The 13,081-nt window shown below is 36.2% G+C and overlaps 1 protein-coding gene across 1 annotated transcript; it reads right to left on the bottom strand.

Annotated features, from left to right (window-relative positions):
* Positions 1-7,066: 7,066 nt before the first annotated feature.
* LOC575759 (survival motor neuron protein 1) lies at positions 7,067-12,678 on the bottom strand. Its single transcript, XM_776136.5, has 8 exons — positions 12,582-12,678; positions 11,545-11,619; positions 11,074-11,175; positions 10,141-10,353; positions 9,261-9,569; positions 8,554-8,607; positions 7,805-7,939; positions 7,067-7,536 (listed from the first exon to the last, which is right to left on the bottom strand). Exons 1-8 carry the CDS (start codon positions 12,621-12,623, stop codon positions 7,357-7,359), a joined length of 1,110 nt encoding a protein of 369 aa, XP_781229.4. The 5' UTR covers positions 12,624-12,678; the 3' UTR covers positions 7,067-7,356.
* Between the last annotated feature and the right edge of the window lie 403 nt (positions 12,679-13,081).

The following is a 13,081-nucleotide window of genomic DNA, read 5'->3' as shown; positions in this document are numbered from 1 at the left end:
GAAGTGATGTATATTCCATCCGTAAAGTTGATCCAAGTTTCGGTTATGACTTCTGTGACCACTGTAACGTTTACCAAACCTGTTCCATTCTGAACAAGGAGCTCCATTATTTGTGTTCACAGTATAACATTGTCCGGCCAAATCGCCATTTCAGTACGTATAATAATCTCCTGTGAGAGAAAAAAAAAAGGCTTGCAATCGGATATGACTGCACTTTTCATCTACTCCTGAAACATTACTCCGCTCAATTTGCAGTATCACAGCCGCTCGCGACCTGTCAATCGAATAAGTCCAAATGAGACGTATTCATGTCGCCTGACTCAAAAAAGTTCGTGACCAGCCAGCCATCGACAGCGGATGCTTTACGACGAAAACGCCAGCCGACACGCGCAGACGAATATAATCAGTATCATCATGTTTAGGCGACCACGAACTTATTTGATGAAACCTCACTCTCTCGCGCCTCTCGCTGTGTCATTCGGAAGAGGTCTACTTGGATTACAACGTACATGTATTTTCATCGTTCCGATTCAGAGATTAGAGTATGAGTGCAAATACCTGAGGGGGGAAGAACCTATCAAATAGCAAACACTATTGTGTCAAGAACAGTATAAGAGCGTTGTTGTAATTCATGCATGAAATGGGTGTCTGATCTCTTTATCTCAACTCTTGTCAGCCTTCTAAAGGTTGATTTGAAATTTGAGAACAAAAGACATTTGCAGAACACTATTTTTTAACGTTACTTTTAAAATTAAAAAAACACATTCACATGTCCCAAGTATTTTACATTTACAGCACCGTGATTCAGCATCGGGTACTTCTTCGGGCACAAAGGCACTTTGTACATGTATCTCTATAACTTTAAACAGACGCCGATAATTTAATTGCTCCAAAGAAACAAATCAATTATGCGCCTATATTAATTTCTGTATACCCTTTCAGATCAAGGTTTGCTATCGCACCCTCTCTCCGGTTACTCTCCGTTTTCTCCTTTATCCAAATTCTTTTATTTTCTCTTTCCCTTCTTATTTTATGTTCATCTTCTCATTCTCATTTTACTTCTACTTTTTCCTCCTCCTCTTCTTCTTATTCCTCCTTCTCCTCCTCATTCTCCTCTTATTCTTCTCCTCCTCCTCCTCCTTCTATTTCGTCATCTTCTTCTTCCATCTCCTCTTATTCTTTTTCTTTCACTCTTTGCTTTCTCTTCTTACTTCTTCTCCTTTATTTCACTATCTCCTCCTCCATTTCCTTGTAACTATCCTCCTTCTCTTGAACTTCATCATCTCCTCTTTTTTTCCTCTTTCTTCTGTTCTCAATTTCTTGAAGTGATCAACTCCTTTCGATTTTTATATTATTGGCCGATCAACTTTAATGAACATCAACACAATGTATTATAACGCGTGTCATCTGTATCATGATTATAATTACAATCACTTTTGTCCCGTATAAGCCGAGCAAGATTTGATTAAATGTCGCTCCACATCATAATTTTGACATCTAGCGATATTGAGCGGGTGATTATGTTGCAATTGCCACATCGTACAATACATTCACTATCGACAAACATACTTTGATGCTTGCTTGAACATAATTAAGTGTGCCGTTACTATTTTCCAGTCTCTTTTAAAGGTATAGACCAGTTCAGGTCATGCGATTGCATTGTGAAAGAAACGTTGTGGAATCGATCAGAAAAGGTGGATCATCTAGCATACAAGTATTGGTGTGTACTGCAAGGTTCTGGAATCATCAAAATGATACGAAATTTGGCCAAGTCTTGGTAAAGTATATGGGACTACGCTATATCTATCCAGAGATATAATAATTTACCAAATATATCAATTAGTAGGCGGTTTCCCGGCAAAATTTGTGTCATCACGTATTATTCAAAACATATTCTTTCACATGATTGGTAATAAAGGGGGCATTTCCAAAACTGGTCTATACTTTAACCCATTGACTACTGAATTATCTAAACCCCAGTAGGCTTAATACAGAGACTACCCGGTCCCAGTAGGAAATGGGTTAACAATGCCGTCTGCAGTCTTTGGTCGGAACCTTGTGCGCCCCTCCCATTTACAGACCCACATAATGATATGTGTAGCAGTATAATACCCACCTTCGTAAATATCGAACTATATCTAATTAGATCACTAAGATAGTATACAAATAAATTAAATCCTTAACTCTTTTTTTGTGGGGGGGGGGGGGGGTTGCATTTAATTCAATTCTAACTAAAGCAACAATTATTTCAATATTTCTTTTTAGTTGTATATGCCGTAGGCCCAACAAACAACCAAACAACAAAAACTTGTATAGATATATAAACTCCAAACTCCAGAGCACTTCAATACTCCCCCAAGTTGATCAAATTATGTGTATGCCACTGAAGTAATCAAGGCATTGCTACAGGGGTGTAAGAGGTGTGACAATCCCGCTACTCGTCAAATATGAGAAGTTTTTCTCTTCATTGGAAAACTTATATAATTTGTCAAATGTAAAGTTGATGCAACCCCCTGCCCCCTCCCCTCCCCTCCCCTCCTCTTCTCACTTTCAAACTTCCTAATATTAACAATGTCCCAAAATGTGAGCAAATATAATGTCATCATTCTTGCAAAGTAAACATAACCGGGACATGAACACACATTGTATCTCTCCTGAGCATATTTCATACTGGTATCATAATGATCTAACTGAATTAATTTCCTCACTGCTATTAATGGTCTGTATCATATAGAAGCTCCATCAGCTAAAAAAAAACAAGTACAAGTTCCTGGTCTCAAACCATGGCTAACCATGAGAATGGATGTTTATTTTGAATAAAATGTAGGTCTTGCAGTCAGTCTATCTTTACTCAGAGAAAATGTCAGGATAATTGCAGATTTTATCATGAACATATACATTTTAAAAACGTTAACCACATACATATTTGACAAGTAACAGAATAGAATAAGCACAGTCCACATCTCTCTATATTTATTGTACACGTACAGACAAAATTAATGATGTAAAGGGCTGCAAAAGTCAAGAGCTCAATACTTTAATTCAATTTTTGTTTTCTCATTCTCTTTTCCTCATCCATTTTTCTCCCTGTCGATCATACACTCACTTTTTCATCCACTCTCTGTCCCTTCGTTGAACTCTCAACCCCTCCTCTCATATAACAGTTCTTCAGACAATGCCTGTCCATGATGCTGTTGTTACCATGTCATAATCTATAATAATGCTCTTGGTGGTGCATCATTAAGGGACAGTCGAGTTCTTGTTAAAGATTGCGATTTCCTTCAAAGAGCAAGGTTGTTGCTCTTATTTTTATTTCTAGTGCCTTTTTAGGACCTAAAATTGCTTTGAAGGTAATTTTAGACCCCAAAATGTGTGAAATTCAGATTAAATCCAATCATACCAATTCAACTCCATTTTCAAAAAAATATGGTGATCGTTAATTTAATAATTTAATGATAACAATACAGGAGCCGTCTGGTTGTGCGTATTATAACCAACACAAAGCCACCATTGGCATTGCCTGGAATAAAACGTATAAGGATAAGGCGCTCTCTCGTTTTTTCAATGAATATTTGTGGGGCACCACAAATATTAGAAATAGTTATATTTAGGGATATTTCAGCCGTCTCTGAACTGATTTTGTCATATAAATTGAATGCTCAGTTTTTCATTATCTCATAAAAATATTTTGTTTGGCACCCTCTATACCAAAACTCAACTATCCCTTTAAGGACAGCAAAATGCAAAGCAAGTTCTTTCATATGTTCTGTGTATTGTGTACGGACATCGTATCCTGACTACATCCTCAAGAGGCAATTTCATTTGATGCAGGTAAACAGCTAACAGTTTTTTATTCTCTCCCTCTTTCTCTCCTAGAAGAATAGCGTTGAAGGAATCTGTGATTCTCTCTCTCTCACTCTCTCCCCTTTCTTTCTCATTTTCTTTCAACTCCCTTCCCTCTCTCCCACACTATTCCATGTCCCTCTTTCTCTCCTCTCATCTGTGTATCTTTTGTTGTTTCCATTTGTGGAAAAAATATCAGATAAATACAAGGGATCAAGAATTCTGAAATGTAGTTTGTTTTAAATTTAGCAATTAAATTAATTAATTTTCAACTTGGTTAAAATATTATTAATTGTGAATATTATTCGAGTTTATTTCAAGTGTTGGACCAAAGTAACATTTACGAATTGTCATGAAATATACATTCCAGAAAACTTACTAAGAAAAAAATAATATTTCCTGAGCAGAAATTAATCATGGTTCAATGTTTTTACTTCATGTAAAAAAATAAATATGAATAACTGAAATAAAACAGAATGATAAAATGAAAATAACAGGTTAATAAACAAAACTTAAACATTGTTTTTCCTGTTTGTTAAAAATAATATTTTAATGGCATTGTAGCAATCTCTCCAGTCTTGCACACATAACTGATGAGTCAATAGTCAACAGAAAGTCATACAGCTTAGCATTACATCCTGAATGGTCTACAGATGCTATTGTCAATCATTGCATACTCATTTTAAAATTATATTTCCAAAACGATGCATGTATCATTTGTTCAATCTGTTTTCCATTGTCAACGAAGTACTCTATTTTCAGTTACTTCATTGTCAAATTAATAAAATTACTTTCACTTATTTTTTATTGGCAATGATTAAAGTTGATACTCTAAGACAATCCCAAATACTGAGATAATTACATAAATAGAAAGCTTTTAACCCCCATAATAACACCAAATGGTGTCCACCCGACAAAACAAGTTTAGAATAATGAATTTATTCGAGTAAACTCTACCAAAATATCTAAGTCTGAAACCCGGAAGTGCACGTAGAGTCGGGCCTCTATCAGTGACGTCACGAACGGGACTCATGGGCTCAGTGAGAGTGAATGGCAGTGATATCCCTACGTAAATGCTATCCTGTCAGAGCTTAGATTTGTTGTTGTTAAGGAGTATATTTGATGGATTTTCTGTTTTCATTTGAATGAAGAATAACGAAGCAACATTTTCCAGTCGCTGATTTCTTTTTATATCCTCATATTCACCTATTTGGTAGAGATTTAAGACGAGTTTACTGCTTAGGAATTAAAGTTAAATCGTGCACGTATGAATAGGCGGATGCATTATATTGTCATCAGATAAGGTACAGGAGCAGTTTTGTAAAACGAATAGGTCTAGAACTATGATAGTACTTATCATAGATGTGTGTGACTGCCTCAAAAAAGGATACAGTACCAGTTAAACATTTTATGTTGTAAAATATCAAACTTGAACGAGATCATGCAAGCGCGCTTCCTCTATAATATTTTGGCGAGTACGGCTCTTGCATGAACGTTCGTGAAGCGAGCAGAATCGGGAGGTAAGACCAAGTCGCTGCTCTAGGCGCTGCTTGCTTGTGATGGAACGTACGTGCGCTAGTTATATGTTTATCGGCAATTGCAAGAGAATGAAAGCGACATTGCCAGCTAAGAAAAACAACTAACAAAGACTTGCTCCTGAATACCGGTGTCAGAATTGGTAGATGAAGGATCTTCAGGGCCAAGGAAGGCGAAAACATGGGAAAAAGGAAGAAGAAACCATCGGAAGATCGCTGTAGTGTATGGTAATGAACTGTGCATGGGTAGACAGCTACTGTTCACTCCGTGCCTGGGCCGATTTCAACACCAAAACAAAAATTACATGGTGAAAATATCGACTAATAGCACATCGTTGGCATGTATATGTCATAATTTTTAAAAGGGGAATTGATATTAATACTATGAAGTACTAGGGGAAGGTAAAGAATTGTACATAGAATTATGATTTATTAGACTTTTCAGCCTTTGAAACAAAAATATGCAGAAAATCGTATCACTCTGCACATGTTTGCTATGGAACATCCGGGTACGTGAATATACTCTTTCCCGGACGTGAGGTCATAAATAGTAGACCAGCGCCATGACTGATTTTCTATGCAAAGAGAGGCAGATATTTTCGACATTTCAATTGAGGATTTCAAGTAGACAGAATTTTTCTGTGATATACTAAGTAATTGAAAAAAATAAAAATAACATATACTTGCCGTAGGTAACAAATTAAGGGACATTTATTTGCTTAGAGTATCAACTTTAAGTTATTTTTCAGCTAAAAAAAAGATTTTATATAATTATTGCAGAATTGCAGAATTTGTTCTTATTCTTCAAATTAATATTATGAAGCTTTTAATTTTTAATCAAAATCAACAACATGTTTAGTACATGTATTGTAAATGATGATGAGGCACATGTATAACATGGAGCAGTAACCATCCACACTCTAAACTTAAAGTTGTTGGGAAACAAGACTTCTATTGCTCAGCTGTACATCTTCCCTTCCATACCACATTAAATGCAATATAAAACAATTCATAAAATCTTTTCCTAAACCAGGTCAATACTCAATTTGGTTCAGAGCTGCAGCCAAATGCAACACTTATGATGTCATCCTCATGATCATCAAGTAATGTTTTTAACTGATAACAGCCTGTTATCATAACAAGCTATGCCAATCATCAAAACACAAGTTTGTTTAAATGCTTCAAACCATTAAGAGTCAAACTGAAACTCTCTCATTATAGTCTTTCTGCAACTCCTCTAGAACAGATGGAATCAGCACTTTCTTCTCTTTCCCTTATTTTTTTACTTCACAGGTTTGCTTTCATACCATCCAACATACAACATCCCCTTAAAGATAAGCTGGAGTTCTGGTAATGATAGAAAATAAATTCTCACAGAATCCAACAAAACTTGCACTGAATGTTCAAGATTACAAATAAATGACATGTGCCAAACGATTTTGGTAGAAAATGTATAGGGGCTGAGTAACAAGTATAGAAAGATAAGGAAATTGAGGAAGTAGGCTCGACACCATGTGCTTAACACAGGTCACTATGTGCAAATGAGAGTTGTGGTTTTTATTGAAGATGATTCCCAGCAAGTTTTTGTGAGGTTGTTTTTATTTTACTGATTCAAACAATCAATCTTCTGCAGGATAAACAATCCAGAATGAATCATAGCCATGTTCTCTAGACATACGATGCCCATACCAGAGCTCAAGGTTAGCTTTATAGTGGGTGTAGCATGGCAAATACTGGTTAACGCCATCTACGACTTCTTTTGGATAACTGCACATAAATGAATGGACTTGATTTCGAAACAGACCAAAGTTCTCTTCACGCTTCGGTTTTGCATATGTTGCATGCACATGAATACTGCGGTCGCATCGCCCGTAGTCGTATTATACCCAATTTGCCCCGAGTCAGGCCACGGGAAAGACATGTAGTCTCGTCATGCTACAACCCCTTTAAAATCCATTTTTCAATTTGCCTCATAACGTCATGTTTCCTGGTTTGAATCTTGAGACTCTTCAGTGGGTTGAGATGGAGCTGGTTCCTTGGTTTCCCTAACCTTATCTCTTGCCCTGGTCTGTCTACCTTGCTCTCGTCTGGGTGTCGCACCATCTTCCTTAGGCTTTGAGGTAGCATCGTGACTGCTTGTCTTGGACTTTTTCAGGCCCTGGGGTAGCATGAAAATATGACATTGAAATTAAGTGATGATTGTCAACTTGCCGGTTTCCTCATTCGTATATATAATTGTATTTTGTGTTTATCTTTCGTTATGTTATTTGTATGTTCTTTACTTATCTGTAAATATCAATGTTATAATTATGTATTTTTTTAAAATGATGAATGGAATAAAATAAAATGAAATGAAAAAAATCTGTGAACTATTTTTCGATAGTTTCATACATAATCTAACACTAAGAGAAAGGAGACATTCCTACCTCATAGTAACCTGTATGGTATCCACTCATATACCAAGACATGAGCATGGAATGCAGGGCCTCTTTATCCATGTCCTCTACATCCTCTGGCAGCGGAGGGTGAGGAGGGGGTGTGGGCGGCATGGAAGGTATCCGCTGTTGTCATAACAACCAAACAAATTGATACAATTCATCAGTTGTGCAATAAATTTGGAATTTTAGAAATATTTTTTTTTAAACATTACACTCTGAAAGAGAGATGATAGGTATGGTAATCCACAACATTTTGATAGCGTCCAGCACCTTATCAAGATAATGGCAATAATTCCAGCTTTATTTAATGCATGCACTTAAGAATGGATAACTAGATAAATGGTATGATACAGTTGCATTATAGTACAGTGGCCAAGAGGTATAGGACGGGAATCATAAGTGCACTAGCAACTCCACCAATAAACAATTCCTCAAATTGCTGATGGTGCTGCAATGGCAGTCATGCTGAAAGCGTAAGTAATAACTGTGGAACACCAGGAGTGTCAGGTCTGACAAACATAAGCCCTATACAAGAACCCACTGTCATTATTATTATTATCATCATCATTATAAAATTGATCATGGTGGCTAATTAGCTTTTTTTAACCATAAAACTGGAGGGGATTATCTTATAAACAGTTATCGGTACAATTAATAAAGGTAATACCATGTAATTTATAGTTGTGTTTTGTGTTAAGTGCATTAATAAAAGGTGTATTAGCTTTGAAAGAACTCACTGGAGGTGTTTGAGTAGCAGGATGTGGTGAGGCTCCTCCCCAACCCGGCATCATCTAGAAAAGGAAGAGATATTATTTGTACTGTGACCCAGTAATAGGGCTACTACAGTAAAATAAGAGATTTTTGCATACAAGAAACTTTCTTTTTTGTGAATTTGTGAAAGTTCAAGGTTGCCAAATGTATAAATTAGAACACTAATTTTTGCAATTAGTAAAAGTTTTTTGCTGTTAAAACGAATCATCATTAAGAATTTGAACAATTTGTTGGTTTTACACTTGTTTACAGACAGAAAAATGTACTACTAAATGGAGAAACAAAATTTAGTCACTTAATTAAAACCACTAAATCAATTGTTATAATACATGTACAGTATGTACTGTTTCAAGCATGTAATCATGTAGTCTCTTACACATTCCTGGACATCTTCAAAATTATGCACCTTTTGTTGATTGCTGATTTATTAGAAAATTATCAGACAAGTTGTCACAGTTTCAAAAGGGAGCCCACACTTACTTCAGAATTTAAAGCATAAACCATTCAAACCAGGATAAAGGGGGACCATGAAAGCTGAAATGGGCCGCATCACTCCTTTGGTATGGTATGTCTTTTAGTGTACAGTTGTTAAACTGAGAGCATGTAAAAAAAAAAGAAGGAAAAATTCAAAACAATTTGAGCTTTGCTCCCATACCCTTGATTAAAACCTCACCTGTGCAGCAGGAGATCCCCATGGTGCGAAGGGTAGCGGTGACATCATTGGAGGGGGAGGCGGCATCGGAGGTGGGGGTGCTTGATGGGGCGGGTACCATGACCCTGGATAGGGACTGGTGTAGCCTAGAGGATGGGTCATATTGGATGGGTGTGGTGGGTGTGGTGGGTGTGGGTGTGGGTGTGGTTGGTGTGGTTGGTGTGGTGGTGGTGGTGGATGATGGGACCGCTTCCTTGGGCCAGCACCACTGCCGCTGGGGTGCATGGGACTCTGGCTGTGATCTGTCCATTCCATGGAGTCATACCCATTCTGTGTTTGGACAAGATGAATATAAGGAGTGAGGTAAGACATGAAATTAAAAAAAATTCAGAACAGACCTCAACGACTGCAGAGTAGTATCTTTCCCTCATTATTTGTATACTATTAGTAAACTAACTTGTAACTCCTGTTGCAGGTCAATCATAAAAAATACAAATTATAACAAATGTCACAGAAATAAATATACAAAGTGGAATTCTACTGAAATTTTGAATAAAGACAGCTTCCAGAAAGAAGCTTTCCAAGTTCTTGGAGATAAAATCTTATTTAAACCAGGACCTTCTGCTATACCTAACCCAAAAGCTGAATCTATTCTGGAAACTACATGTAATTGCAACCTCGACCCTTACCCTGTATCTTTGATGAAATAAAAGCCTGGGCTAAAGCCACTGGAGCACTTGCCAGATCAACATAACGACAATATCACATCAAATCTAGACTGGACTAATATGATGACAACCCCAACATATGGAAGCCAAGAACAAGAACATCTATCTTAGACTGACTACTTATGGGTCCAATGAGTTACAAGTGACTACTTGATAGCTCAGTGTCATCATACCTCAAGTTCTGCTTTTGAGTTGACAGAGGCGACAGAGGTCTCGGCCTCGGATTCACTGAAGAGGTCAGACAGTCTCTTCTCCTCCTCATTCCCGTAGCCAGTGTATCTGACGATGCATGATGTCTTCTTGTGGTTGATTGCCTTGACAACAGCGCTGTAGACCTGCTCATCCTCGGTGAACACTGATTTACAACGGTCTCCAACTTTCCATTTCTGAAAGGCAGACAGGTTAAGTTTGTTTTAAAGTACAAAGAGTCTTCTCAAGCAAATAAAAGTCATATATGCGGTACAGTAAACAGCTAAATTAGTCACACCCCTTGTAAATTTGATGTTATTTTGTGTTTTTCTTAACTCAAGAATGAAAGAAGGACTGGTTAAGTTAGGGCCTCTGTTGAACATTTTGAGATGAACTCTTTAATATGTCACATTATTAGAAACATAAATCGAGGCGAAACAATTTTTTGCACACTTATAAAGTACAAAACTTGGGAAGGGTATGATTAATTTAGTTGTTAACTGTAGGTCTTCACGTTAGATGATAAAAAAAATAAAAAACGTCTCTTTGATGTCATGATTATTTTGTGTCACTACTAGATTTCTTCCCTACTTTCCTGCTGATTTTCTTCAAGGGAAGTACAGTAAGAAATACACATAGTACATGCCGCTGCCAGATTTCCATAATCTTTTTTAACTTATTCTATTGAAAAGAGCCAAATGTTTTGTCAACTCAGAAAATAGCATGCTTTTATTTTGTGCAGAAAGATGTTAGTTAGGTCTTACAAAAAAGTTATAACCAATATATAAGTAGCTATTTTGTTGAATGTTCGGTATCCAACAAACCAGCTTCCAAATTATAATGTAAATAGTTGTATCTGAAAGGGCTTCCTGTATCATAAACAGACTAACATTTAAAAAGCCATGCAAAAGACTTACCGTTTGTGATGGCACCAAGTTCTTTTTGTTCTTCTTCTTTCCTCCTCTCTTTCTTTTTGGTTTGCTCCTTGCCTCCTTCTCACTTCCATCCTTAGTCATACCCTAAATAGATCAACAAAAAGAAGAACAATTTACACACATCCAGAATCTGGCTTTACAGACACTACATGTAGTTGGCTCAGGACATGTTATATAAAATGCTGCACAATGAATGAATACACATCATTTTATAATCATCTGTTATTTTTATATTATTTTACTTACTTGTACTTATATATTATCTTCACCACTCATTAATATTTTCAATGATTAAAATTCAATATTTCAATATTTCTTTTTGACCATCACATGATCACACTCAATATTAACATTATATCTAGTGTTTGTAAATTGCTTTTCTAGTACAACACTTCCATTTTCATTTCAATCTGGTCATCCTTCACAGTGTATTTAATGAAGTTTACTGCTTACCTTGACATAACTGATGGCTTTATCATAGGCCTTAATCAGAGCCGAATCATCCCATATGTCAGAGTCGTTGTCACTCTATAGATAATTAATAGATATCACGAAAATCATAAGAAATGAGCACAACATGACAGTCTTTAATTTTCATTGATGTTGGACCAGTGTCTTCAAGTTTATATCTTTTTTAATGAATAAAAAGACTTTAAAAACAAAAACGGCAAAAGGTTGAAGGTGATCAAGTTCTGGAGGGGTGAAATAAATAAGAAAAGAGAAATAGAAAGGAGACAGAGAAAAACAATGACTATGAAGATGACTACGAAGAAGAAGAGGGAGATGGATGCACTCTAGTCTAGGCATAGACCTAAGAGTACGACACTCACGTCACAGTTCAGAAGAATATTCAAGAAGGAAAAGAGGAAGATTCAAGAAGAAGAAGAAGGAGGAGGAAGAGGAGGAGGAGGAGGAGGAGGAGGTGGGGGAGGAGAAGGAGGAGAAGGAGAAGGAGGTGAGGAGGCGGGGAGGAGAAGGAGAAGGAGAAGGAGGAGGAGGAGGAGGAGGAGGAGAAGAAGAAGAAGAAGAAGAAGAAGAAGAAAAAAAGAAGAAGAAAAAAAAAGAAAAACAAGAACAAGAAGAAGAAAAAAAAAAGAAGAAGAAAAAAAAAGAAGAAGATGAGGATCGAGGAAAAGGAAGAAGAAATTATTTTCACTCAACTTGATCAAAGCAGAATTAGAATTAGTTCTGAGTTTGACTCGAATGGACGTAAATTGTGGTTAACACACACACTAATACGCACATAGTTTGCAAGAATATTCAGTCCATTGAACATGTTGAAGGAGGCAAATGTCTAAAAAAAATTCTCCACTAGGCCTAGTCTAGACTCTAGACACATATTTCAACATGTGGGACAGTGTTTATTTCTGTCGCAGACCCTACACAGTCAAATGATATAGGATAATTTCGTGCTTATTAGCAAGTTCATCCTAAGGAATTCCTTTAAGTATTTAGCGACCGAATCATCATCAATAGAGCTCAAATATTACCCGATCAACTCTGAAAACTACGTCTCCGGAACGTTCAGCCATGGCGCGTGTTCTTTCGTGTTCTTTTTCTTTACGATTTGTCTTTTCCGCACTTCAGTCAAGCTAGACACTATGAAACGCCGTTTGTAGACTTATTATTAAGAAAAGTTTTTAGCAAATAGATAATTATAGATAACTTTCCATTCATTTTCATGGTTTATAAATAAAGATTTTACGATATAAATTATGAACCGATAATGATTTCCACATTTCAATTATTTGTAAATAATTATTACACAATATCAACAATGAATTACAAATTGTTTATTAGGTCTATTTGTAAATAATGATTTCAAAATATCTATTAGGGTCTATAAATAAAAAATGAATGATACATTTCCATTATTTATAAATGATTATTTGCACATTTTGAATTATTTATAGATAATAATTACACAATATTAATTATTTATATTTTATAAATTCACTTTTCATGATTTATAAATAAAGATGGGTGAATG

This window comes from Strongylocentrotus purpuratus, unplaced genomic scaffold, assembly GCF_000002235.5.
Source record: "Strongylocentrotus purpuratus isolate Spur 01 unplaced genomic scaffold, Spur_5.0 spur5_scaffold_9, whole genome shotgun sequence".
In the NCBI taxonomy this organism is placed as follows: domain Eukaryota; kingdom Metazoa; phylum Echinodermata; class Echinoidea; order Camarodonta; family Strongylocentrotidae; genus Strongylocentrotus; species Strongylocentrotus purpuratus.
The sequence above is the reverse complement of the archived record's forward strand: the minus strand, read 5'-3'. Positions and strand labels throughout refer to the sequence as shown.